The 26,519-nt window shown below is 49.5% G+C and overlaps 2 protein-coding genes across 2 annotated transcripts in view; both read right to left on the reverse strand.

Moving 5' to 3' along the window:
* LOC149366044 (sushi, von Willebrand factor type A, EGF and pentraxin domain-containing protein 1-like) overlaps positions 1-12,229 on the reverse strand; it is a 57,945-nt gene extending 45,716 nt beyond the window's left edge. The window contains exons 1-7 of the mRNA XM_089547911.1: positions 10,322-12,229; positions 8,727-8,982; positions 6,607-6,783; positions 5,564-5,722; positions 3,647-3,826; positions 2,035-2,214; positions 588-782 (exon numbers count right to left, since the gene is read on the reverse strand). Of these exons, the coding sequence (XP_089404037.1) occupies positions 588-782; positions 2,035-2,214; positions 3,647-3,826; positions 5,564-5,722; positions 6,607-6,783; positions 8,727-8,982; positions 10,322-10,825 (1,651 nt within the window). The 5' untranslated portion in view covers positions 10,826-12,229. The remainder of the gene's footprint in view (positions 1-587; positions 783-2,034; positions 2,215-3,646; positions 3,827-5,563; positions 5,723-6,606; positions 6,784-8,726; positions 8,983-10,321) is intronic.
* Positions 12,230-15,724: 3,495 nt separating this feature from the next.
* Positions 15,725-25,078, reverse strand: LOC149366045 (neprilysin-1-like). The gene is made up of 6 exons (XM_089569582.1): positions 24,798-25,078; positions 21,278-21,407; positions 20,113-20,299; positions 18,233-18,440; positions 16,167-17,270; positions 15,725-16,064 (listed from the first exon to the last, which is right to left on the reverse strand). Exons 1-6 carry the CDS (start codon positions 25,076-25,078, stop codon positions 15,725-15,727), a joined length of 2,250 nt encoding a protein of 749 aa, XP_089425708.1.
* Between the last annotated feature and the right edge of the window lie 1,441 nt (positions 25,079-26,519).

Below are 26,519 nucleotides of genomic sequence, written 5' to 3' on the forward strand. Positions count from 1 at the left end.
ATCTTACAATATAGGAAAAAAAAATTGCTCTAATAAACTTTTTCTGACTCAAAAATGCTTTTGTCAAAATTGTTGGATGTGACTGCCCTAACGAATCAGGCACTGAGTTAAATAGCAGGATCCACAAAATAAAAACTTCGCTCTTTAGCGCTCCATGTGTGTTTGTGCTGTCTAAAGGCCCATCTACATGGGCGCATCCGAGGCGCACGAGCGCAGCGCCTACGCGTACTAGCGTACGCCGGAGCCGGACTGCGCATGCGCGACGCGCCGACGCGAGCCGGCGCTGGCGCTTGGCAAATATCTGTCCATGTCAGATATTCGCGCCTCGCTCGCGCCGGCGCCGGAAGTGATTCGCTGGTTTGCGGTCGGTGTAACCAATCAGAGAACGCAGTTCTCTCGGCATCCGGTACGGCCCTTCGCGCCGTTTGCTTCGCCGAGCCGAGCTGAACGCGGTAGCCGCGACAGGCCATCGAGTTGTATGTGTTTTTCGACGCTTGTCGCGGTGCGGCGCTGGGCGCGTACGCGCTGCGCTGGTGCGCCTGCGATGTGTCCATGGAGATGGGCCTTAACCGGCAGGGGGCACTCACCAGCGCAGGCAGCGGAGGTGTCGGGCTCACTCCAGGTCCCCGTGCTGAGGCAATGACGTGTCTCGGGTCCAGACACGCGGAACCCGTCGGCGCAGTGCAGGGTGCAGGCCTCGCCGAAAGACGACTTCGTTTCACTGCAGTGGGGCGGGCTGAAAGCACCGTGGTCGGGGGCGACCAGCGGTGGACAGGTGACGGCTGGGCACGAAAGCACGATGACGTCAATTAGTTTTCTTGTAATAATAACGCTGACATCATTATTTAAACTTGGTAACGGCTTATAAGTGTTAACTTAGTGAATGATTAATATTATTGTTACCCTTACTATTTGCACGTCTTGTGAATCTCAACTTCCTATTCTAATAGCAGCGGTGTCCTAGTAGTCTGAGCGTCCGCCTCTCATGCGGGAGGTGCGGGGTTCGATCCCCAGTGCCGCCGTGTACTCAGCGGTGATACAGTGGGTACAAGGATTCCCTGGCCTGGTGCTTGGGTTCTTTACGGTGAAATGCTTTGAAAATAGGTATTCTACCTCACCTTGTGTAGACAAAAATACCTTGAGCCATGGCGCTTTTTAGCGAATGCGTCCTTGCCCCATAAAAAATTAATAATAATCATCATCATCTTCCGATTCTAGCGAGAACGTATCTTTTTATGCGGAATGGAGCCACCGTGCAAACAATGCCATAATAGGTCTTTCCTCATAAAATGTTTCTGTTATAACTGGCCTATCGTTTTAGATTTCATAAGTTAACTCTACTGGAGGTGATATTAGCGCAGAATTCTAAGGTGACGTCCCGCAGCTGCTGAAACGTAAGATTCACCCTTTCCCGCCTAACGTTTTCTTTTACAGTCTTCAGAAACGTTACAAAGGGTTCAGTGATGCTGCAGCTTAATCTAGTGGGTTGGCTGCATACAAATGGAGGTCAGCGCACTGGTAATAGAGGAACACTGAAGACAGACATCCTTAATTATTCCCTGTTCAATGATCCGTTTCGAGCATAAGAAACCATCACTTGGCTGAGTACTTTAGCGCACGCTTTTGTTTGTTCTGCGCCTTGGTTTATGAAAGCAGTTCTGTAGAAGCTGCAATACCACGAGGCGCCGCAAAACTCTTACAGGTAGAATACCCCATTGGAAAAGTAAGGCCAACGTGTTTATATCAGTTGCCAGACTGTGGTTCGTTTACAGACCAGATCACACTTGACTATGCCCCTGATCCCGTCAGCACAGAGAAACGTGACCCTATACGTCAGATACCCTACTACTACCTCTTGTATAGATATACCTCTTGTATAGAGCCTTTATACTTAACTAGTTCAGTTCCAAACACAATCGCATGAATTGTCTGTCGACCCGCAGTTTTGTGCTTGCGCCTACAATAGAACTTCGATCGCTTTCGAAGGTGTCGGGAAATGCAATGGCGCAACGGCTCGCGTGTGACCGGCCTTACGTCGGCAGAGGGCGGGCAGGCCGTCCCAGAGGGCGATGGAGAGGCAGGTCCTTCTGCGGGAGCCGATGAGCGCGTATCCCCGCTGGCACTCGAACTCGCACGTCGTCTCGAAGTCGAACGAGTCGCCGGAGCAGCTCATGGCTCCCCGCAGTGGGGCCTCCAGGGGAGAACACCGCTTCTCTGGGAAGAACAGAATACTCGTAAACGTCAGCTTGGGCCACGTTTTCTCACACTCGCCATTTGTAAGTAGTTTCCCCGTTTAAAAATATTCCCAAGCAGCACGAGTAATCGCGCCAATATTGCAAATGGACGGCTTGACTCTGGTCCTTTGTTGGACCGGTCTTTGACAATAAATTTTCAATATTGGGCCAATTACTTGTGCTCCGCGGGAAGCCTCTTTACGCTCATAAAAGTCGATACCGAACTAAGAAGAAAAAGTGGCCCTTAAACTAGAGACAGTGTGTTCCATTTTATACTGTATAAGGCTGTAGAGTGCAGTCACACACAGGTATCTGTTTGCAGGAAACACAGGTAATCGGGCCAATATTGCAGATGGGTGGTTTTGTAGGACCGGCATTTGCCAACACATTTCACATATTGGGCCCATTAGCTGTGCTGCTTGGGAAGCCTCCTTACGCTCATAAAACTCGACACCAAACTAAGAAGAAAAAGTTTGGTTTATTGGGGCTTTAACGTCCCAAAGCGACTCAGGCCATGATGGACGCCGTAGTGAAGGGCTCCGGAAATCTCGACCCCCTGGGGTTCTTTAACGTGCACTGACATCGCACAGTACACGGGCCTCTAGAATTTCGCCCTGAAACTAGAGAAAGTGTGTTCCCTTTTATACTGTACTGGGCTGTAAAGTGCAGCTGCACTCAGGTACCTGTTCCCAAGCAGCACAGGTAATCGGCCCAATATAGCAAATGCATGGTTTCACTCCGGTCCTCTGCAGAACCGGCCTTTGCCAATACATTTCCAATATTGGGCATATTACCTGTGCTGCTCGGATTATAACAAGAAATATTTCTCGGTTTAGTAGGGTATATGCTTGGGCTTGTTGGTTCATATTTGAAAGGTAAAAACGTAGCGCAAAGAGACAAGGACACAGAAAGACAGACAACACACGGCGCTAACCCAACGATAGAACAGATTTCACATGGTCAGGAAGATCCAGTCCTTGCGGGGTATGGATGCCATACCGGGGTGAAGATGGGTTGTTGCCAAGCTGACTTCTGAGATAGCTCAGCTGTCGCTACCAAACGAAGTCCGTAGTCTGACTGACAAGCCGCTGGCACTCTCGAAGCTTGTTCCCTGCTGGTCGAGCCAATCCACAGCAGGGAACAAGCTTCGAGAGTGCCAGCGGCTTGTCAGTCAGACTACGGACTTCGTTTGGCAGCGACAACTGAGCTATCTCAGAAGTCAGCTTGGCAACAAGCCATCTTCACCCCGGTATGTCATCCATACCCCGCAAGGACTGGATCTTCCTGATCATGTGAAATCTGTTCTATCATTGGGTAGGCGCTGTGTGTTGTCTGTCTTTCTGTGTCCTTGTCTCTTTGCGCTACGTTTTTACCACTCGGTTTAGGATTCCAGCACTCTGGGCAGAACTCACTCTCGCAGACCGGGTCGCTTCCGGACCAGGTGCCGTCGTGCTGGCAGACGCGGATGCTGTTGCCGATCAGCCGGTACCCCGGGTTGCAGCGGAATCCGCACGCGGCGTTGAAGACCACCTCGCAGTCGGCGTTCACCATGTAGCCGTTGACCGGAGGGGTGAGTTCATCGCACCGGACCACTGCATAGGCGTCGTGCCCTGTCAGTGGACCTCTTCGCGAACAGTGGATAGGACACAAGGCCTAGGAGCCATTTGATGAGAATTCTCTTTCCCCGATTCGTTTTTAATCCGTTCCGCCGTTTGACATACTTGCTTTCTGTACCGAAGTCGGCGAATGCCAATGTATGACATTGTTCGCTGGCTATCGGTCCCAAAGAAATCCTGGTAAGTAGTTAGAAGAGTAGATAATTAGTAGCAGGTGCTTGGTATCAGGACAGTGGTTGTTTCCTGCTATATGATAGGCGCAACTCTTAAAGCTTCTTCTTCAACTCCATTGTGCCGCTTTCATTCTACCGCCCCCCCCCCCCCCCCCCCCATGATACTCTCTCGTTGACCTCCACCAGTTATCTAAACACCGTTTACTGATTTTCACTTTTTCAAAATTGTGTCCACCGTGTCTTTCACTCAAAATGGGAACCATTGCTATACTCTCCCTTTGTTATCCATCCCTATATTCTTATTCTCTGTATAGTTTCGATCTCTCTATAGTTCCATTCCACCATTCTCTGAAAGCTAGCAGCACCAGGAAGAGGAAACGTTCTCTGTTTGCAAATTCTGCAAAATGCAGAAACAAAGCAAATGGTCTAGCAAGTGCAGCTTTTCTGAAGCATTATCACGTGACGATGACGAAAGTAAAAAAAAACAGCTTGCTGACGACAGCACTGAGTGCAGACAGCTCATTTGGGCTGAAGTGTCATCATAATCATCAGCCTGGCCACGCCCACTGCAGGGCCTCGCCCATTTCTCTCCAATTGACCCTGTTCTTTGCCAGCTGCGGCTACTGCATCCCCGCAAACTTCTTGATCTCACCCGCCCACCTAACTTTCTGCCGCCCCCTGCTACGCTTGCCTTCTCTTAGAATCCACTCCGTTGCCCTTAAAGGGCAACTGCAGCACTTTTTTGAGAATTTTCCGATATTCAAGGATTCAAATCTATATAGGTTGTAGGTAAAGCATGCCAAGTGTTTTCGCACTAGCATTTAAAATAGTGACGTAATCGACGATTGAATTTTGCGCTTCTCCTCAATGCACCGGAGAAGTGCAGGGAAACTGAGCGTGACGTCATGGAAGGTATGATTTCAAATTACCGCTGTCGTCAGCCACACCCTGCCCTGACACGTTAGACGCTGACAAACAACTCTCGGCAGGGTTCGCCTTCGGTGGCGTTGGTTTTTTTTCCTTCAAAGCACGCGTTTGTGCGTTGGAGATGTACCCATACCTTCAATGACGTCATCATGCGCCCCCCACTTGGCGTTGTGCGCTGCGGAGAAGCTGGAATGGCGTCCGGATTTTAATCGGCGATTACTTCACTATTTCAAGTGCTAGCCCAAAAAGACTTCGCATGCTTTACCTGCAGGTTTCACACATTCGACCCTCTTAAGCTCGTTGATTTCTAAAACCTATGCAGTTTCCCTTTAAGTACCATCGGTTATCTGGCCTTCGCATTACATGCCCTGTCAAAGCCCATTTCTTCCTCTTGATTCCGACTAGGATGTCATTAATCCGCGTATGAAATGAACTTACAGCAAAAAGGAAACAGCAATCCGTAAGCGTGGCAAGCTACTGTGTCCCCACCTGCAGTGTAAATCTTGAACCGTGCTTCAAATCGAGCGGTGATGATCGCTTGCTCCAAATGCAAGAGCGGACAACAGCAATAGTGCGCTGCAGGCTGCACGAAAGCGCCAAAGCTCTCACGTACCTTTGCAAGTGCCGTCCTCAGCGCTGTAGCCCCTCTTGCAGTGGCACTGGGCCACACTGGTGCTGCCCGGGGCAGACTTCTGGTGCGCGTGAGGGCAGGGGACGCAGATGCTTGCGTCTCCGCTGCCTTCCACCGGCTGGTACGTGCCTCGCGGACACGCTGCTCCGGTGCGGAGACGTGGCATGCGAATGACGTCCACAAATTAATGGAACGGGAGGTTGCAACATCTTCGCTGACCAGCGTTGGGCAGAGTGAGCAGTAACCGACAGCAAGACGCAATGACACGCACTGTGACGTTTCGGAGCTTCTGTGATGTTCAGAAAAGAGTGCTGATGTTAGACTGATCATGTTCCGGATGACTTGTGTGTCGCGCTGGCGTATGAGTAATGCGTCACATATACTTGAATAAAAAAAAACGCCTTTGTTGTAGCGCTTGCTAGAGATTACCGTGAGCTGACAGCGTACTGGATGAGTTAGGTTTAGGTTTAGCGGCGTATTTTAAAAACGAGGTCCCTTACCTACACAACGTACGCCTCCCTGGAAGTTATACCTCGGCATCATGGAATGTCTGGAAGTCATACCTCGGCATCATGGAATGTGGCTCAATCACACTAACTAATATCTATGCACACACGCTCATATCCATTCACTCATATATCCACTCACTCACACTCAGGCCCACCCACACTCACATCCAATCACTCACACTCGCACTCACGACTGCTCACACCCACAGATGAGTTAAGCGAAATGAGTGCACTCATTAGTAAGTGCACCGACCTATGCTGCCAGTATACCGTTATTGCACACTGATTCCTGACTTCAGTGCTGTTTAGCGAGTCTGACGTCCGCTAAGATGAAGCTACAACGCACCCATAACAAGGTTTTCCTTTAACCTCCAACATTGGGCTCCATTGAGGTCGTTTTGAAAGTTGTACGCCTGAATTTAAAAATGAAGATTCACATTTCGCAGGCCCTAGAAAAAAGACTGGCCCGGGAGCGCATGCAGGTACCACCCGGCAACTTTCAAAACGGTCGCTTACGGTGGCAGTCTCCCCTGAGCCCCGAGCCGTAGTGTCCCCGCGGACAGAGGCAGGCGTACTGTCCCGACGAGAGGCCGCACGTACAGAGCGGTTCCTGGTGGCAGCAGCGTTCCCCTTCCGGGCAGAGGCCGCCGCACTCGGTCGCGTTCACCTTCTGGTGTGGGCCCACGTGCATGTCTGCGGTTATTCGAAAAGCATTGTGGGAGACGTGTCTGAACGTGGACAACTGCTGTATCCCCCAAGCAGCACAGGTAATCGGCTCAATATTGGACACGCATTGGCAAAGTCCGGTCCTATAAAGGACCAGAGTGAAGCCATTCATTTGCAATACTGGGCCGATAACCTGTCCTGCTTAGGGTAGTGACTTCCAGTTTCCCAGAAATGGCTGCGGCGACAATGCTAGGCAGCGTTACGTACAGCAAACATTCACAGTACTTGCCACAGGTTTCTACGCCACTTCACATCAAACAGTGTGCGTAACCTAGGTTGAAAAAAATTCAGGGGGCACTTTGGCTCTCTTAAGTGCTGCAAGGCGAAAGCGTTTCCTGGCGCACTGTTTGTTTTTATTTACTTTTTTATTTTTCATATTTTGTTTTTTGCTCCTTTTCTTATTTTTATTGATTTTATTCTTATCTTCATATCTTATTTTTATTTTAGTTTATTTTCATATTTTATTTTTTATTTTTTCTTTGCTTGACTTCATTTTTTTATTTTATTTATGACACCCATGCATTCACTAGATGCACCTTTATTCATGCTCGAACCTTGAGCCTTCGTGGCGGAGTGGTAGCGTCTCGGCTTCAAACGCCAAAGGCCCTGGTTAAGCAGAGACGCCGAAAGGCGGACAAATCTGCCGACGCGTCTGTCGACACGGCTGCCGACGCGTCTGCTAAAGACAGTATGAGGCATTAAAGGCTTTCGCCTTAAAAGTGGCGAGGCTGATTCGTGTTGCCTTGCGGGGACCCAAGAGCCCACTTAAAGGGTCAGTCTACTCACCGAGATGAGTGTATAAATAATGGCATATTCTGGTAGTTGGCACCCTATAACATCAATAACGAGGGGTCTGCGCCCGGTTTAGACAGGAATTTATATTTTGTTTCGGCGTTAAAAGTCGCGTAAAAAAGCATGGTGGCGACCCCAAACGTTCATTTTGTTCAAGAAAGTGGTAGTCTTTTTTTGTAGAAGCATAAGTGAATATACTACGTACCATTTGTATGCCCCAATGTCAGAGAAACGCAAGTTTTGTTCTAGTAAACTGTAGAAGGCGTACCGCTCGCTTTTTTTTAAATCGCATGAATATTTATAGTTACACGTACGCAAAACGCAGGCACATTCCCACTTTTAGTTCAGCGTAAGCTAGCAGAGACGCAAAAATAAACTCAGCCTATAGTGGCGCCATCTGGTCGTCAGGACGGGAACCATTGCTGTAAACAAACCGACTCTCCACTTAAGCCTAGGAGCGGCAGAATCGTCACTCTAATTATTAAAATAAAGCAAATTTATCTCTTATATGTTTTCTTATAGGCGAGATGAGACGAAGCGAAAGACAGGCGCCCTATTTATGGCCAGTGAACGCACTGAAAAAGGCAGCAACAACGAGAATTCAGTCCGAAGCGAGAGGTCCGGCTTCGACGGGCGCCGCCATGTTTGTCGCCGCGCGGCGGAAATCCAGATGGTTGCCAGATGAGACTACCATTTCATACTGCTGTGTTCCCACATCAATAAATTCTATTTTAAAATGTTCTACCGCACTCCTTGGCACCACAGCTGGCTAAACGGTAATTTGAGTAAAGAGCTATCGGTTGCCGCAAAGAAAATATGGTCGATAAAATTCAGTAGACTGACCCTTTAAGTTCTCTCTTTTAGTCACTCGCTAACTATACAGTAATAAGACGATGGTAATATCTGTGCACCTGAAGATAAGACTCTCCAATTTTCTTGAAAGCGCATAGTCTACACGGCGAAGCAATTCCTTTTTAGTGGATGCTATTCTGAGGGAAAGGCATTTCTGTGCCCGGCACTGTATCAAAACCTTAATCTGGCCTTCTCCGGTTTGCGCCCCAACCTGAAGGCCGGGAAGAGACAACAACAACAACAAACAAGAAAGAAATTTCACGCACCTTCGTGGAGAGCCCTCCGGGCAAGCGCCTCGAACTGTTCGAAGCTGTCCAGTATGTAGCAGTGCTCGTGGTACGGAGCAGAAGCCACGTCCTGGAGCTCCCGGACATTTCCGTTTCGAATTCCGAACGTGTAGATGGTGACGTCACTGTCGCGAAGCATCTTCGCGCACGGCCGCGGGTCTCCTCCGTTCGAATAGCCGTCCGTAACCAGAAACACAGCCTTGGCAGCGTCTTTGCGGGCGAAGTCCAGAATGTCCTTGAATAGAGGGTGATAGAGAGAGTATAACTTTGTCCAATTTCATGCTCTGCTTTCCTGGACATCAAGAACTAGCGCCATCCTTCGGCCCCTCACTGCAAAGTCTGACATTAAAATTCTTCTTGCGCTCGAACGAACATTTTTCCGAGGGACACAGAAAATAATTAATACGTACCGAACATTCGAAATTCCCGCGCTAATTTTGAGTGTTCAGCGCCACGTGGAACATGGTGGAAGCCGTGCAAACTAGAAGGTTCTGTCTAAATTTCCTGGGTTTGGAACAAGTACGGCTCTAAACAGCCCGCAGGGAATTTGAATATCGTCACTATGTACTAAGCAACTGAATTGGCTGTGACTGAAACTTACCTAGCTGACGATATTGGAAGGGTGATTTGTTTGGTTGAAATCCAAGCACTAAGCAAATTAGGGATTGAAAAACACATGACACTGATAAGGATCTGTCTACTTCATCTCACTGCCTAGTGTACCCTGTAAAGACTGCTGTGTAAAGGCTTACCACTGATAAAACAGTGTCTCGATATAAGGGACGAAAGTTCTAGAAAACTGAAGTTATTACAACGAGACTTGATCCACTATCAAAATCAGGTTACGTGCCTGCTTTTTACAAAGCAAGAATACTCTACTGTTTAAGATAAACAGGCTCTCCTATAGGTGCCATAGTCTTTCTTGAACGTTAACACTAGGAAGCACCAATGGCAACGTTTCACGGCATAGTTTGCAGTCGTAGCCATGTGCAAGGCGCCAACCTTTACCGCCACTAATGCTCGATTTAATTAAGATGCTGATCAGAGGTCTAAAGTGCGAAGCAACCGTGACGCCACACAGTGCAGCTAATCGGCCCAACATTGGAAATGTATTGGCAAAAGACGATCCTACAAAGGACCAGAGTTGAAGAATCCATTTCCGATATTTCGCCGATTGCCTGTCCTGCTTGGAGATGTTATTTTTTTCAGGAAATTTCAGAATGGATGGTGTTTTGTTAAACCCATTCCTTAAGGCATCGACTTTGTTTCCACTGCAAACGATCACAGCACCGGAAGCCGAGAATTCCTGGTTCTACATAGGAACGAAGTACAGGGTTGGTCAAAAGCTTCCAGGTCGCAGGGTCTGCTTTTGAGCCGCATAGTCAGCATGTTACGACATCACCGAAGCTCAAAGTATCTCTAGAGGGTAGAAGAAGTCTGAGAGCCTTGAAAGCTTTATCGCCATCATAAATGCCAGGATATAAGTATGCAAAGCAGACCATGTGGCTTGGGAACTTTTGACCAACCCTGTACATTTATCCTGCGAAACTCACTCGCGGCAAGGAAGCACTCACCATTGCCTCCTGCATGGCGCCGAGGGTGAACGTCCCGCCGCCTGAGTACCTCACCGCCGCCAGCTGCCTGTTGTGAAGGGCGCATTTGTGGTTCCGCGTCGACGGCTTCGTGATGTGGTCCACCTCGCGGACGACCTTCTGCTTGGAGCTGAACGTCACCAGGGCCACGCGTGCCCTGTCGTGAGAGACCGTGAAATCGGCCAGGAGCTTCCTCACGAATCGCAGCTCGTTCACGAAGTTCTCGGCGCCTACGGAGGACGAGCTGTCCACGAGAAAGACCAGCTCTGCCTTCGGAGCACTCCGCAGCTTCGCCACGTGTCGCTTGAGCGTGGCTCCCAGTGAGTCCAGGCGTTCTCTTTCAGGGGTCAACCCCGGGAACCGACGGGGCACCCGGTACGCTTGCACGCGGAGATCACACAACAGGGTCGCCGAGTATAGAGAAGTCAGCAGGAGAAGGAAGTTCCGAAACCTCCTGAGCGGCATCATTCTCTCACGGCCTGTCATATGTGGGCGGACATGACGTCCAACGCTCAAGTCCAACAAAGATCTGATAAAGGGTATTCTGACTACAAAGACCTACAGGGGTTCTTAATGTGTACTCCGGAGTCCACAGCCAAGAGGTCCTCGCCAACGAACGGCGCTGAATATCTGAGATCCCTAGTAACTCACTCATCCACTGTCAAGTAAGTCGCACACTCGAGTCCTGATCACCCGCATTGGCCATGATGAGTCGCCAACCGCCGGAGGCTCCAAGCTGATGCATGCGATGCGGTGCGTCACAGGAACTTGCACTTCTTTGAAAACGTTGTGAGTCGATGACGAAAGCTTCTGCCAGTGTGAAGATGATTCGTCGAAAAACGTTGACGCGAAATGTGCACCAAAGCTGCCAAGAAGTTTAGCTTTCTCGTTGCACAAGAAGCGCGAGAAACAATGTTGATAGCGCTTTCATTTGTCACTTGCGGTTGAGTTCTGGTACCCTCCGAAACCAACACTCTAGCAGTGTTTTCTAAGGGGTCTACGTGAAAGAATGGCTGCACTGATATTCCTGTTGGATGGAAAGTCCTCAGCTCAGTCGCGCCGCACACAAAACTGAAGTTAGTTACTTAAAGCACAGACAGGTTAGGGGTTATTGTACTTCGCGACGCGCACTATGACTCACCGGCTCCAGCCGAGGCGTGAGACACCCACGAAGACTTCAAGCAGGGATGCCGTTTGACGCCGACTTGAACGCCTTTCACTAAGAGCACGTTGACAATATCAAACTTCCCGCTCGAAGCAGGAGCGGCGTAGTTTCCGTTTGTCTACCAAAACAGACGCACTCGTCTACCAATTCTGAAAGGCACTTGTCGAAGAACACTAAAACCATGTGGTCAACTGCGCAGCACATATCTGCCGCTCGCCCCCAGCGCCTCGAAGAGATCGGGCGATTCGTGCGAGATGTAGAGCAAGCGTCCTTCCAACGAAGTTCGAAGTCTTTCCGGTCGTGGAGTTTAGGCGGGAGGGAAGCTGGCTCGTAGGAGTTTCCTTGTTTATATAAACGAACGCCTGGTCACCGCGGCGCCGGTCGCGCCGACGCCGCCGCCGCGTCCGCCGACGTCGAGTCATCCTTGGCGTCGTCTCTTCCGGCCGCCGTCGGCGCCGGCAGCACTAGCAGCAGTAGCGGGCGAGACGGCTGTCAGTGGTCCGACGGCGCCGATACCCGACGCGAAGGAACGGGAGACGCGGCTTCGCGCGCGAGGCTCTCGCCGGGAGTCCTTTATGCGTTGTTGTTCTTCGAGGCGTGTGTTTACGTTGTGATGCTATATTGCCCGCCGCTGCCACCACACCACCGCGCCGGGTTTTCTTTATGCCACGGGGTTTGCTGCTGCTGCTGCTGCAGTTCCCAGCGCGTGGACTGGCTGCCTCGGTGGCGACAAGTGGATGTTCTCTGAGCCGAGTGAGGAGAGGGGGGGGGGGGGGGTTGTTTTTTAACGCCGACTCGTAAGCGGGCCACTGGGCGAAGAGAGATCGTCCACGTGCTGTTTTTCGCGCCCGAGAGGTCTTGGGCATTTTTTTTTTCTCGTTCATCTTTTACAACCTGACCTACTGCTAAAAATATCCCGCGGAAGACGGGCAGACGAAGTATATGTGTGTTAGGATTCGAGTTGTTGGAATGTGTAGTTCGAAACGTAGGAGAGCGCAGATGCTTGAAAACATTGCTCTTTTTCTCAGGAGCCCCGCCACGGTGGCTCAGTGGTTACGGCGCTCGGCTGCTGGCCCGTAAGACGCGGGTTCGATCCCGGCCGCGGCGGCCGAATTTCTTTGAAGGCGAAGTTTTAGAGGCCCGTGTCTGCGCGATGTCAGTGCACGTTAAAGAACCCGAGGTGGTCGAAATTACCCGGAGCCCTTCACTACGGCGTCTCACTTAGCCTGAGTTGCTTTGGGACGTTAAACCCCAATAAACCAAACAAATAAACCAATCTTTTCTTAGGAAGTGCTGACAGTGTCATCGGTTTTGCATGCGAAAATATGTAGGTTAGTTTTTTTCTTGCAGCGTGGAGTTGTTTTAGAGCTGTTACGCCGAACGAACGAATAACTTCGTTTTCCCGATGACAGGCAATTCGACCATCGTCACTTCTTCTTTTTTTTCTGAAGTGCGGTATTTTTACAGTGAAATATATTCTATGAATATGAGCAATTACAAAAGTATTTTAAGAAGCGGTATGAAATCCCATTCTAAACTCGTCACACCCACGTAACAAAGCGTTATAGAATGGAAGCAATGCTGAATACATTACCCAGAGGGAATGTAGCCTCAAAGCAGTTGCATACGTACCTGCGATCGCAGTCCTAAATACATGATAACCGTGCGTCGGTGGAGGAGTAGACTATATGTACAGAGTGAAAATGTATTATCCATAAACACCAAATCTAATTTTGGCAAATTATTGTGGACGTTAAAAATAAAATCCGATCGCTGGGTGTGCAAGAATCGTTCGTTTTTCACCACGAGTTCTCCACTCACCCCGTGCACCCCAGTAGTTGAATCCGAAACTATAAGACCGAAACTAAAGCGAAAGCGTGAGCGGTGACAAGACACAGCAATATAGTTAAGAAGACAGAGCTGTATGTGAAGCCGACAGCTTAAGTGACAGACTTGGTGGCGAAACAAACCGCGACCCTGAAATATTCGTGACAAGGCACAAGCTTACCCTTACCAATTTTTTGTTCATCATTTCTGACATTTTCCATTGCGACAGGCGAAATATATATTTAATGACTAGAGGTGAAGAAGCGAAAGAGCGCTAGCGTAAGAAGAAAATTGGCCAGTTCTACGCGGCGTCGTCTTGATTTCTTCGTCCCATTCTCAACGCTTCTAACACATTACAGTAACACAGTTGAACCTTTTTATAACGAAGTAGAAGGGGCTTACTTCGTTATAGCCAGCGTTGACACAGCTTCCAAGGGAAATCCCCATCCATTTCTTTCCTTCGTTATATCCAATATTTCGTTATAAACTGTTCGTTATAGCGAGGTTAGGCTGCATTGCAGTTCTCGCAGAGTTCTGGTGGAATGACCCTTCTCAGGCGCTGATTCAGTCCAAGTGACGAGCAGCTCGAGATAGACGCAAAACAAGTAATTTTAGTGTATGAGGGGATTAACTGTTTGCGACAGGCAGTAAAGTATTGGAACCTGCAGTGTGGTCGTGCTTGCATGCGTATATTCGGTACTCCCTTCAAGCCTCTTCAAGTGACCTCGGAGCTGTATCGTACAAGCGCAGTGCGTCCCCGTCGGTAGTGTCATTTCGGCGCGGAGCCCAGACACCCCCAGTGAACCAGGCTGTGCATTCCTTGAAAATCTATATATTATGCGTCGTTGTGTGCGTTCAAGACATGCATTTCACATGCGCCTACTGACCGCAATGGGAGTGCCAGCCAGTGTGTGTGTCTGTGGACATCATCCATTAAACTCATTGTATTATGCCATCAACCTTCATTCGCACTTTCCTTTTCCTCCCCTTCCCTTTCCCCTGTGTGGAGTAGCAGGCCAGGGCCGGGTAACCACCGGCAGGCCTCTCCTCCTTTCCTATGCGTCCTTTCTCTTTTTTTAAAAAAAATATTAATGCAATGACATTAGAAGCCCCATCCGGAGGGGGGGGGGGGGGGGGTAGAGGGAACGCATTCGGCAGCGTTCCTAAAGAAATTCGCTCATTGGTCGAAGGGATGTGTCATCGCAGATCGCCTAGAAAAAGGGGAAGAAAAAAATGGCGGGAAAGCAAAAAGCGCCGGAAGGCGTGAAAAGCGGCGGTAAAAGTGGGGGAAGGGATAATAGAAAAGGCGCAAAAATTTGGTTAGAACCTCATGGTATGATCATAGTCCTTCAATTATAGTATGATGCATTAAAGGCTTATAATGCTATTCTGAAGGCGTAATGGAATTAAGTGTCCCCCAAGGTTTTATTTCCTCTGGTGGACTTCGAAGCCAGTTCGCGTAAACGCAGTGCCTCCGCGCAGATAGTGCTTGTGACCGTTTCGACTCGAGGGCCAGAAGCTTCGGCGGCTGGCCCCTACATGCAGAGCATACCTTGGAACTGATGGTAGTGTCCCCTACAAGAGAGTGCGTTACTCCAGGTTTGGGTTCCTGGACTTGGAGTGACGACCGTGATTCTGGGAGAGTGAGCAGTTTAGGCCGGAGCTCGGGAGGCGAAGGACGACCTCCCGCACGCTCGTGCTCAAGTTCGCTGATCAAGTTTTGCCGTTGCCGTCAAGCATCTTCACTATTCACGTAAAGGAAGGCACTTTGCGCCGCTAAATGAGAAGCGATGGTGGCGGGAGTCATCAGATACTCCAGGTAGTAGGGCGCGAACGAGTCAAACGACGCAGTACATTGAAGATCAGAAAACGCGTAGCATGGAAAATCTATTATACCGATTGAAAATTAAGAATAACGAATGATAATTGCCTCTATTGAATGCGATAAGTTCAACTGGTGCAGTTACTCTTGTCGCTAAATGAGATCAGAGTGGCAAAACAGTGACAGCGTTAACACAGCCATCAATCACCACGTCACCAAAGTTACCCCGACATACCACCCATTCGTTATCCCCTAAAGGCTACGCTGGCTGTACCAAGTCCGCGCGGATGTTTACAGCCAAGTGGTCTTCCAGAAATTTCGTGCAGTTCGTGCCGCCAGCCTCAACACAAGCGGCTCAAATTAGTGCGCGTTTTCTAGACACTTCCTCTGATACCTGCATTAACCGGGCTGACAGCGTTAATCTCGCTGACGTCTACGGAAGCTAAAAACTAATCGCGATGAGAACAAAAGCTCAGGGTTTATCGTGCGTCTGGCCAGTGGAAGATGACAAATATCGTAACAGATTGCATAAGATACAACGGGGGCAGAGGAGTAAATATCAGCTGAGTGGTCAAAACAGCTCACACCGCTGTTCTGGATTCATGGCAGCGCCTTGCGCGCAGTTGAATGCCTCGGAGAATGCCGGGGTGTTCATCAAGGGTACGTTGCAGCGCATGCGCAGTGGCGAGTATATCATGACGATCTCCTCCAGCGCTTCGTCTCCGCTTGGCTGCTGAGTGACCTTTTCGCACCACTTGAAGCAGCTGCTGACGAAGAAGGCTTGTTCAGCGGTGAACTGGTGCTTGCCAAGCTTGACCGCCGGCTGCTCGCCAAGGCTACGGAAGGCACGCAGTACCTTCTCCATTCCACCGCAGTCTGCAAAGTTCTCCGACAGGGCAGTGTCGCCGTATCTGTGAAAGGAGTTAAAAGAAAGACCCACATCAAGAGACAGTTCGCGATGGAGACTGATGTACATTAATAGACACGACTGACCCCACAGACCGAATAATTACCTGCGGCCGGTTGTCCGGGAAACTCTGTTGTACAGATCTCGCAGGCACTGAACGCGCTCGTCGAACACCTTCCGCGACATCAAGCTCCACCAGTCGCCGTTCTGGCCGGATTCGTTGAAGACACCGAGAACGGGGTCAAAGCCGTGCGTGACCTCGTGACCTACCACGTGACCGAGGGCGCCGTAGTTGACAGACTCGGGCACCGAGAGCTCGTAGAAGGGGGCGAACATGATGGCGTCCATGATGAAGACCCAGTGGTAAATGGGCAGGTAGAACGCGTTCACCAAGATCATCGGCTGCTCGGGGTCTTCGCGCCGCGGCACAGGACTGTTGGCTTTGATGAGGGCCAGGCGCCTCTCCGCACTGGCGTCGTGGATGGCTATGAACATGGAGGAGTAGCTGTCCGGAAGCCTAGGCAGGAAAGCGTAGTGCTCCCGCAGTCCTTTCGATGTGGGCAAGTCGAAAGGGTGGCCGACCACACGCCCGAGTCTCCGGATGCGCTTAACGCCGCTGTCGCGTGTCTCGTCGTCTATCCAGGAGAGGTTCGCGATGATGGATTCTGCGGCGTTCCAGAGAGTCGCGGACATGTTGCGAATAGCAGCCAGCTTGCCTTCCTCGAGGAACCACTCGTTGAACAGGTCCACCATGGCGTACGAGAGCAGCTGGTTGGGAACCATAATACAAGACGCCATACGGAGCACGGTGGCACTGGATTCGCTTCCCCCAGGCATGACCGTTGCCAAGTACATCGGGGACATCGGCCCCGCCAGCTGGAGAGCGACAAGAAAGGACACGTAGCCGGAAACAGTCTCCGAACCAGAATGTTCGCCGACGAGGAGGTCGGCGACGAACGGCAGGAAGAACTTGTTCTTGACTATCATCTGGTCGTCGGCTGTGAGCTGGCGGTCTGCTGGAAGCAGACGATTGACGGCATGGAGCAAACGGTCGGCGGTCAAGCTCGGAGCCATGGCAGAGGGCGCGTCCGAGATCTTAACGTAGTCCAGCGTCATGTGAGTTCTCAGAGCCAGAAGAGGCAGCGCTGTGATGGTCAGGAAGCGATTGTCCAGATCGATGACGCGGCCGATCAGCCGAGGATCCGGAGGACTTGATGTAAAAAGAGGTAGGAAAGCGTTAGTTTGGACATTGAGACCGATTCTCTGTAAGGTGGTTATAACTGCCCGTTCATTAACGACCTGCAGCGTACAAACTGCGAGGGGAACCTATACTTCAAAACATGTCAGCCTAGGGTGCCTGTAGGTGAGTAACAAGACTGGGAACAATAGCGAGAGTTCCTTCCTGTGTCAGGTGTTACCTATCGCCACACCGGGCATGCATTAGTGATTCGTCACTGCTTCCGAGGCCGTGTTGTTTAGGTTATGCCTCGCAAGTCTGTTTTTGACCCAGCGCTGACCATTCTTTCACGACTATCTGCCTACATGATATTCGCAGAGGGCGCTGGCTACAATGACTCCGGGGACAAACCGGGGTTGCCCTAGATTGATTAATTACGAGTTTCCATTCTTTAATAGCACAATAAGGACTCAATCGAAGATTATACAGTATAAAGCAAGGAAAGCGAGACCACGACGTAGGCACCAAAATTATGATGAGTTATTTTGAAAGTTTGCATTACTCTATAAGGATATTACTGAGCTTGAAGTAGACCCTTATAAAGATGGTGTATACACTGTCCATAAGACTTCTTATACGCTCTATTGCCTTCCTATATACATTTCCTTTTGTCGATTCATAGTCTATGTAATGTCTATTCAGAAATCTTGTAAAAGTGTACGGCCATAAATCACAGATTGTCTACAGACTGTGTATACGATTTTTATTGCCTTTAGAGTAATCTAAACGATTTATTTATACAAAGTGTATAGCTTTTATAAACAAAAATCTATGGACAGACTGTCTAAAGAAATTGTTGCAAGGCGATGCCAGCTGTATCTTCCTGTCCATATAAGGCATGCCAGCCGACGTACCTTCCGGCTAAGAGAGTGGCCGACCGGACGAAAGCGTCATGCAGTTCTCCCACGCTTGCGAGAAGAGTTCGCAGCACTGACCAAGTCAAGATAGCCTCAAGGTTCAGTTCCCAGTGGAGCATATAGAAGCCAGGCTGGTTGAAGTTCTTGTCTGGTTGCAAGTGGAAGAGCACGTTCACGTCCCTCTTCAAGCTCAGTTCCACGAGCGTATCGAACAGCGAGGCGGGTAGCCTATCCTTGTTCGGAGGCCACGACAGGTTGTAGCCGGCCATGAAGTCCTTGAGCATGTCTGCGAAGAATCCGCAATTGTACAGATGATTTTAACAGCTGCGCTTGCTGGTTTGCAATCCTTGATGTGTATTCAGGACAATTTGTGCTTCAGTTTTAAGGCGACAGCCTAATACTTCATCGTTGTCGACAGAAGGTTGTCAGCAGAAGTGTCACGCTTTTCCAGTGAGACCAGAGAAAAAATCTTTGTGCACGATGGGATTCGAACCACCATCATTCCGTTCCGGAGCCGAGCGTGCTAATGGCTACGCTACTTCCTGCCAACGCATATGTAGTTCTCCTTGTCTAGGACGCTGGAGTGTGTTTGCAGAGAGGCGTCGAATTAGACGGATGCCTTCCAAACGCCCTCCAGTGTCTCCAGCATTTAAGATTCACAAACAATTGTGTACTTGATTAGCATCTTAACCACACGTCAGTGACACAAGCAGCAACACCGCGCTTAAGGCTTTCGTCTCACCGCACTTTAGGTCAACAAAGTGCCCCCCTGAATTTTTTTAGAGCGAGGCCTGAAAAGAAACTTTGTAACAAGTGAGTAATTACTCATTGGCGTCCACCCAAACGCAGCCATACGGTTACAAAGGAAAGCTACCCTTACAAATTTTTTTTAAACAGTCTACAGACTGTCCATAGACATCTGTGTTTAAAGTCTATAGACAGTCTATGGACAGATCCTAGAGAATAGTCTACAGGCGATACAAATGCTATAGGCAGTCTATAAACAATCTGTAGATTTATGGCCATATGCTTCTGGTATGCTTTTTCTACAGAGAGTATATAGACTTTGAATAGGCAAAAAGAAAAATTATAGGAATGTAGAGGGTATAAGAAGTCTATACACTGTCTATAGACGATTTTTACGAAGGTATAGAGCTTTCGCACCCGCTCTACCATAAGCTTGCCGTCCCGGTTGGCTCAGTTGGTAGAGCGGCTGCTCCGGTGAAGCGGTGGTCCCGGGTTCGAACCCCTCTAAGAAAGCAGTATAGATTTCCTTTGTAGTCGTATGGCTGCACTTGAGTGTAGGCCAATGAGTAATTACTCCTTTATTACAAATCTACTCCATCTTGGGGGTTCACCTAAACATTTGACCAAAAAGAAACTTTCTATTTAATAAGCGGTATCGCCATCAGCGTCTTCAATGCATGTCGTATTCCTTGAGCGAATACTCCTTGAGCTAACCTCAGGGGACCCCAGGGAAATCCTCACTATGGTTAAAGATTGATGAACTGAAATGGCACGCAATGGCTTTTGAAAGCATTTATTTCACAATACTGGCTACTTCAGGCTAGGTGTCCTGTCGACGCGACCAGCAGTATTTCCGTTCCACGTGGTCGCGGCCACGCCAAAAGGAAGTGCCGTTAGTCGCGACACGATCGCCAGCCATGCACGAACTGTTCTACTACAATTCTCAAGACTGCAGCACTCTGTACAAAAAGCTGCTTTCGACATTGGTCGCTTGTGGTACCCAGAAGGTTCTGCGCCGTGTTGAAATAGAGCGCGCCCAAGAACAGCAGTCATCCAATCGATGAATGTTAAGTGTACTATTAATCATGGCTGCCGTCACCTTTTTTACTCCTTGGGTAAAAGGTTCACCCAAATGACAGTTGACTTTCCGGTATGCCGGCGCCTGTGCTGATCCTGAGTGCAGTGCACAATCTTGGGGGCAAGGCACGTACCGAGTCGATCGACGCCGTTGAAGGTCTCGTGAAGGCACCGCTGCGACATGTAGATGGCCTTGAAACGCGGGCTGTCTTCGCCTTCTTGCTGGCGCATCGCGTCCAGGTCCTCGGTGATGACCCTCTTGTAGAAGGCGAGGATGACGCGGACTTGGAGACGCAGGAAGGCATTGGGAAAGATGGTGCCCTGCAAGAGCGCAGCGCTCCAACACTCATATTGTAAGTGGCAGCCAGGTGGCCACAATCCGAAGTGACTGTGATAGGTGTTATCACTTGCTGGTGGCCAGTGAGAACTCATGTCAGTGTATGTGGAACTGGATGTGCATCCCCCGTCAGAAGTCTTCTGGCCATAGCGCCCTCTAGTAGTGGAATAATGTTCCTCGAATGCTCAGAGAAGAGGAACGTTCAGAGTACACGTCAAGCAGCAAGCTTCTATTCCGCGAGAAGAAACCTTCATTAGGATTTCAAGGCCCTTTGGTCTTTAATCGTGCCGCAATGGCTCCGTTATGCGGCTGAAGCGAGATGCCTTTGGCCTGAAGACTTTTGACCAGGACAGTACGTACTCTCAAGAAAGGTAGGGCGCGGTACAACCAGCGTGTCACTTATCTTCCGATAGGTAGCGCTTTGTGTTTTCTCTGCCATAGCAGCTTACCACATCGTTTAGAAGGAGAGCGCATAATAGTTGTGTCCTGGCAGTATAGCCCAAGGTGATGGAACTTGGAGGCTAACGAAAAGGCTTGAAACTATATTCAGGACATAACAGTGATCTATGGAAGGAAGATGGTAGGGGTGACGTCAAGGAACCGGAAAAGAGCAGCACGGACGAAACGAACAACACGCGAGTTTATGACTTCCATGCTGAAGTCAAGGAGGTTAATCAATGAACATGGGCTGGACATGCAATGTGGAGATGAAAGAACTGACGGCCAGTTAGGCTAGCGAAGTGGATTCCATGAAAAGGAAGGCATAGCGGAGGGACACATAATTACACATAATTAGATTAGATTGGGGAAGGAATTTACGTAGATATGGTGGAAATAATGGCGAAGAAAGCAGATGAATTGGCGTCAATGGGAGAAGCATTGTTTTGCAGTGAATGTAAGCTTTTGATGTTGATGCTGAGCGATTTCTTTCGTGTACTCGGCAGAGTTGTAAAAGTGCTCACCGCGGCGCTCGAGTAGTGTCCGCACACGTAGTCGTAAAAGTCGTCGCACGGCTTCTTGGAGGCGTCGATGGACTTCGACATCTCCTGGATCCAGCTCTGACACGTGGGCTGCTGGCAGCCGATGTAGGACCTGAGGTAAACAAAGTGTCATAAGAAAATGTAATGACTGAACTGATACGAGCAAATGCTTAAGAATTTGTGAGCATGCCCATAAAAGGATACTCAGTTGCTTTTGGACCTCCGCAAGATCAATAGTTTTGTGAGACTGAACAGAAATTCGCCGAGTCCCCTCAGATTAGTTTTTTTTTTTCATTATTGTACTGGTTTCTCGAGTAGCGTCCCCTTAACTCATCCGCTTTTCAAAACACGTTACAAGAACTGCGTTGAACCAGTCATAACCAGTCAGAAAGCGTTGTGTTTACATGGGTCCTAAAGCCGCTGTTTCACGTTCCGTTCTATTAGCTTGTTCAATTTGGGCACGCAGCAAAATGCATGGACAAGCATAGCAGCTGGCTCGATGCATATATTTAGCGAGCTTTCTGTATTAAATGATTGTAAAGTTCTCGAAGACACAATGTGGACAAATTGAACCTTGCTTGTATCGATAGACTCCCACTTTCTAATGACAAAGATGTTACTTTAGTTAGATCCGAAAATGGGATGGTCGGCACGAGCGGATGTTCTCACAACAAATGCCATTCACTTGCAAACGATAACTATGGAGTATTTTTCGTTATTGACGTCATAAGTTTGAATCGAGTAGGGGGGAAACACGTTCCATTTTTAAATCTAATGTTCCTAGCGATAAACACGTCTTTTGTCGCTTAACAACCCCAGCATAATCATAAAGGGCCAAGCACGGAATTTTTATTAACAAACATTTGATAAAATAAAGCTTCAGATGGCAGAACTGCACGAAGGTGTGGTACATTGTGTGAGCGCCAGCTCATCCCCGCCGACGGAGATGCTTCGCCGGAGGGCGAGCAACCCGAACTTTGAGTCCGAGCAACCCGAGCCGCCCGTGGGAGGAGAGAGTGATGTGAGGAGAGGATGAGGAGGACGAGCGCTCGCGCGGCGCGTAAAGAACAGACTCAGGTGTTGGACACGAAACAAGCAACGCGGCCTCTTGTTAACCCAGTGTTCCTCTGTAACGGAAAGACGAATAAACGTCTCTCGGAATTGTTCTTTTATCCTAACAATTGGATCTCCGCACAAATTCGGCGGTGGGCACTAGCCTGGCTTTGATCAGGTGATCCTGGGCCTGCGCGAATCAGTATTTTCTGTACCATCATCAGGGCTCGTTTTCTCTATACCGCTGTGAAAGCACAGTCAGGTTGATAACGATCATGAGATAAGATTTGAGAGCCAAAAGAAGCGCTTCAGCATTGTACGCCCACTTGAGTGTAATTCATGCCAGAAATAAGCTACCGCGCACCCTTGGATCAGACAGTTCGACCAATTTCGCATCGCCATTGAAGTAGTATCTGCAATCTTTGGACTAAATTTCCATTCTGTTTTAGTTCGAAATTCCACAGCAGCGGTATTTTCTTGTCCCGTCTGACCAATACCTTCTTCCGTGGCTACTCCAGGTGGAAATACATTTGAAAAAAGCTGCATTACCAGCAGGAATTACTCTCTCCATTTTCATGTTTGCAGGCAATGGAACAATTTTTAATTTTGCTGTTGATTTATAGTATATGCCTGGGTATCAGAACTGTTAGACACAAAAGATGATCATAATTCCATCATTTTCATTACGCAGTAAGTGTTTTTTTTTCGTTACATTTCTCCAATATAAGGACCCCGCCAACCAGTCACCAAATATTTGGCCGCCGCGGTGGCTCAGTGGCTATGGTGCTCGGCTGCTGGCCCGAAAGACGCGGGTTCGATCCCGGCCGCGGCGGCTGAATTTCTTTGGAGGAGAAATTCGAGGCCCGTGTACTGTGAGATGTCAGTGCACGTTAAAGAACCCCAGGTGGTCGAAATTTCCGGAGCCCTCCACTACGGCGTCTCTCATAGCCTTAGTCGCTTTGGGACGTTAAACCCCATAAACCAAACCAAACCAAACCAAATATTTGAAGTTCATAGCTTTGATTAGAGGTTGCCGCTGTTTGGGAATTACAAGGTCCCCCTACAAGTTGGCCGGCCATATTACCACATTTTCTGCGTCATTATTTTTTCGAGCAGAACGGGCTGGAATGGCGCACCCCATGACATCTTTAACAATGCTTCATCGTCTACGTCTCAAGAACGTTGGTTTGGTTTATGGGGGTTTAACGTCCCAAAGCGACTCAGGCTATGAGGGACGCCGTAGTGGAGGGCTCCGGAAATTTCGACCACCTGGGGTTCTTTAACGTGCACTGACATCGCACAGTAGACGGGCCTCTAGAATTTCGCCTCCATCGAAATTCAGCGGCCGCGGCCGGGATTCTCAAGAATGTGTTACCGATCACCTTCAATGCTAAATAATTTTCTCTCCTCATTTCCATAAATCCCAACCCCTTATGTAATACCATAAAAAAGAGGGTTTTTAAGGAAAAATCAGTGGTGTAAACCATGCTACGCCTGCCGCCGCAGTGGCACAGTGGTTATGGAGCTCGACTGCTGACCCGAAAGACGCGGGTTCGATCCAGGCCGCGGCGGCCAAATATCGATGCAGGTGAGAGAGAGAGAGAGAGAGAGAAAAGTACTGAAAGGCAGGGAGGTTAACCAGGCGATGCCCAGTGCAGGTGAAATTCTAGAGGCCCGTGTACTGTGCGATGTAAGTGCACGCTGAAGAACCCCAGTTGGTCGAAATTATCCGGAGCCCTTCACTACGGAGTCCCTCATAGCCTGAGTCGCTTGGGGACGTGAATCCCCCACAAGCCAAACCATCGACAAAGAACTAGCTATGCGCCTTCCCTTTTCTCAAAACCGAGAGATTTTTTACACCGCAATAAAATTACCCGCCGCGGTGGCTAAGTGGTAAGGCGCCCGTCTACCGAGCCGGAGTACCCGGGTTCGAACCCGACCACGGCGGCCGCGTTTTGATGGAGGCGAAACGCAACAGGCGCCCGTGTGCTGTGCGATGTCAGTGCACGTTAAAGATCCCCAGGTGGTCGAAATGATTCCGGAGCCCTCCACTACGGCACCTCTTTCTCTCTTCTTTCACTCCCACCTTCCTCCCTTCCCTTATGGGGCGGTTCAGGTGTCCGCAGAGATATGTGAGCCAGATACTGCGCCATTTTTCCTCAAAAACCAATTTAACAAGGCGAATAGCTAGTTCACTTTTTCTGTGGACACCTCAAGCACACCATGAACGCCGACTAAAAGCTTAGAAACAGCATTACAGTCGGCGTTCGTGGCGCGCTTGAGGTGTCCACCGACAAAGTTAACTAGCTATGCGCCTTTCCATATCTGTAGCCTTGGTGGATGGAACCGTGACGACAATGGGAGTTGAAAATGTAGCCGTTAAATGCATTCCTGCATTAATAAACTGAACTGAACTGATCTGAGCACTACAGTAATCGTGCCCACTCACCGAATATAGGCGGGTATGCCGAGGCAGATGAGAACGGCGGAGCCCGTGGCGACGAGGACGCACCTGGCATAGCGTCGCCAGCGTGGCTTCTCGCGACGGAACTCGAGCCGCTGGTAGCCGTACGGCTGAGGTTGCGGCGCGGCGTCGCTGGAGCTGCTGGAGGACGACGAGGACTCACTTCCGCTTTTCCATGCCTGCCTTCCGTACTCCTTCTTAGTAAACGCTTTGCCGACGTCGCCTTGACTCTCGGACGGACGAACTTTGCTGGCCAGTTTTGCCATGACAAGAACTTTCGACCAGCTCGGCAAAAGCAAGCAGGACGTCTAGGAGAGGTCCCTGCGATTGGAGCTGCGCCAGGTCAGTTCCCGTTGAAATGGTTTCGCGGCAGCACAGAGAAATTGCCGTCGTTAGCTTTACGGCCATTTTCTTTCGAAAGAGACATCGTAGTTTCAAAGAAACTTGCACGCAAACAGTCGCTGAAGTATGCTGGTACAGCTTCATTCTGTATTCCATGTTGAAAGCAACGTGAAAAGACGACTACGCCTTGAACGTACACAACGCAATTACACTATAACGCTGGTACTAACGTCTTAAGCTCAAATGAAACCTCGGTGTACTGACGGGGCCCTTATTACTACTAGGCTACATCCCCGCCAAGGATACAGATGTAAGTTGCAACAGGGCAGAAAGCTGAGCTAGTTGGTATACATTCATTATGAAAAATCCAGGCGCTAACAAACAACAACACAGAGGAGACACGGCGGGACACAGAGGGGACACAGGGGACACAGGCGACACAGTGTACCCTCTGTGTCGTTTGTTAGCGCCTAAATTTTTCATACAGATGTAGACACGTACACATCCCTGCTTTTAGGTTTAGGACACTTCACATGAGCTTTCCTTTTCCTCCAGAGAATAAGAAAGTAGCGGGCAGAAGCTCGTAACTGACTCGCAACTGCGAAGGAAATGCGAGGTGGAAATTTTCTGATGACCGCAAGAAGCAAACGCTGAAAAAGAACCAGGTAAGGCGGATAGTTGAGGATGATGGCCGTAAAAGTAGAAGGATGCGGTCGAGTACCATGGTCGGTCACGATCCACGAACAGCTTCTTCGCCTCCACCTCGGCTGTCACTGTTGCCCAAGCAGTCTATTCCTTCCAGGCTACTGGGAAAATGCGACGCTATGTCGTCGAGTCTTACCTCAACGCTTGAAGGGTACGCCGCGTAGAGATGCGAAGGGCAGAGGTGCGCAAGCAGTTGCTGGCTGTCCGAGAACGTTCTTCTGTACTGGAACGTGGAGCGCTGGCGCGAGCTCACGCATTTTTCCCCTCTTCGTTTTTCTCACTTCGACTGGCCTGCTGACAGAACCCGAGCCGGAGGCATCGTGGAAACAGCTTCACTGGAGTTAATATCGTTTTTTGAATTTTGTAGTGAGTCCGTGTCCCCCCCCCCCCCCCCTCCATCCACATTAAGTGCGTGACCAAGAACCGATGCATCCAGGTGGAAAAGACTGTTTAGGAAAAGACAGTCAGTCATGAGCTATGGAGGAAGAGGTGGCGCCTATTAGAAATTCACTTTCTCCACCTGAGGAAGCCTGCGAAGCTGCGACCTGGATCTGCTCTAGCTCTTTTGCGACTTCGCGCTGTTGGGTTGCGGCTAAGTACCAGGCGGTGCTGAGTTATTCCTTGAATTTCTGCTTGATTTCTTGTGTTCTCTTCCTATTT

This window comes from Amblyomma mixtum, chromosome 1 (assembly GCF_055824585.1).
Source record: "Amblyomma mixtum isolate Tamu chromosome 1, ASM5582458v1, whole genome shotgun sequence".
Classification (NCBI taxonomy): domain Eukaryota; kingdom Metazoa; phylum Arthropoda; class Arachnida; order Ixodida; family Ixodidae; genus Amblyomma; species Amblyomma mixtum.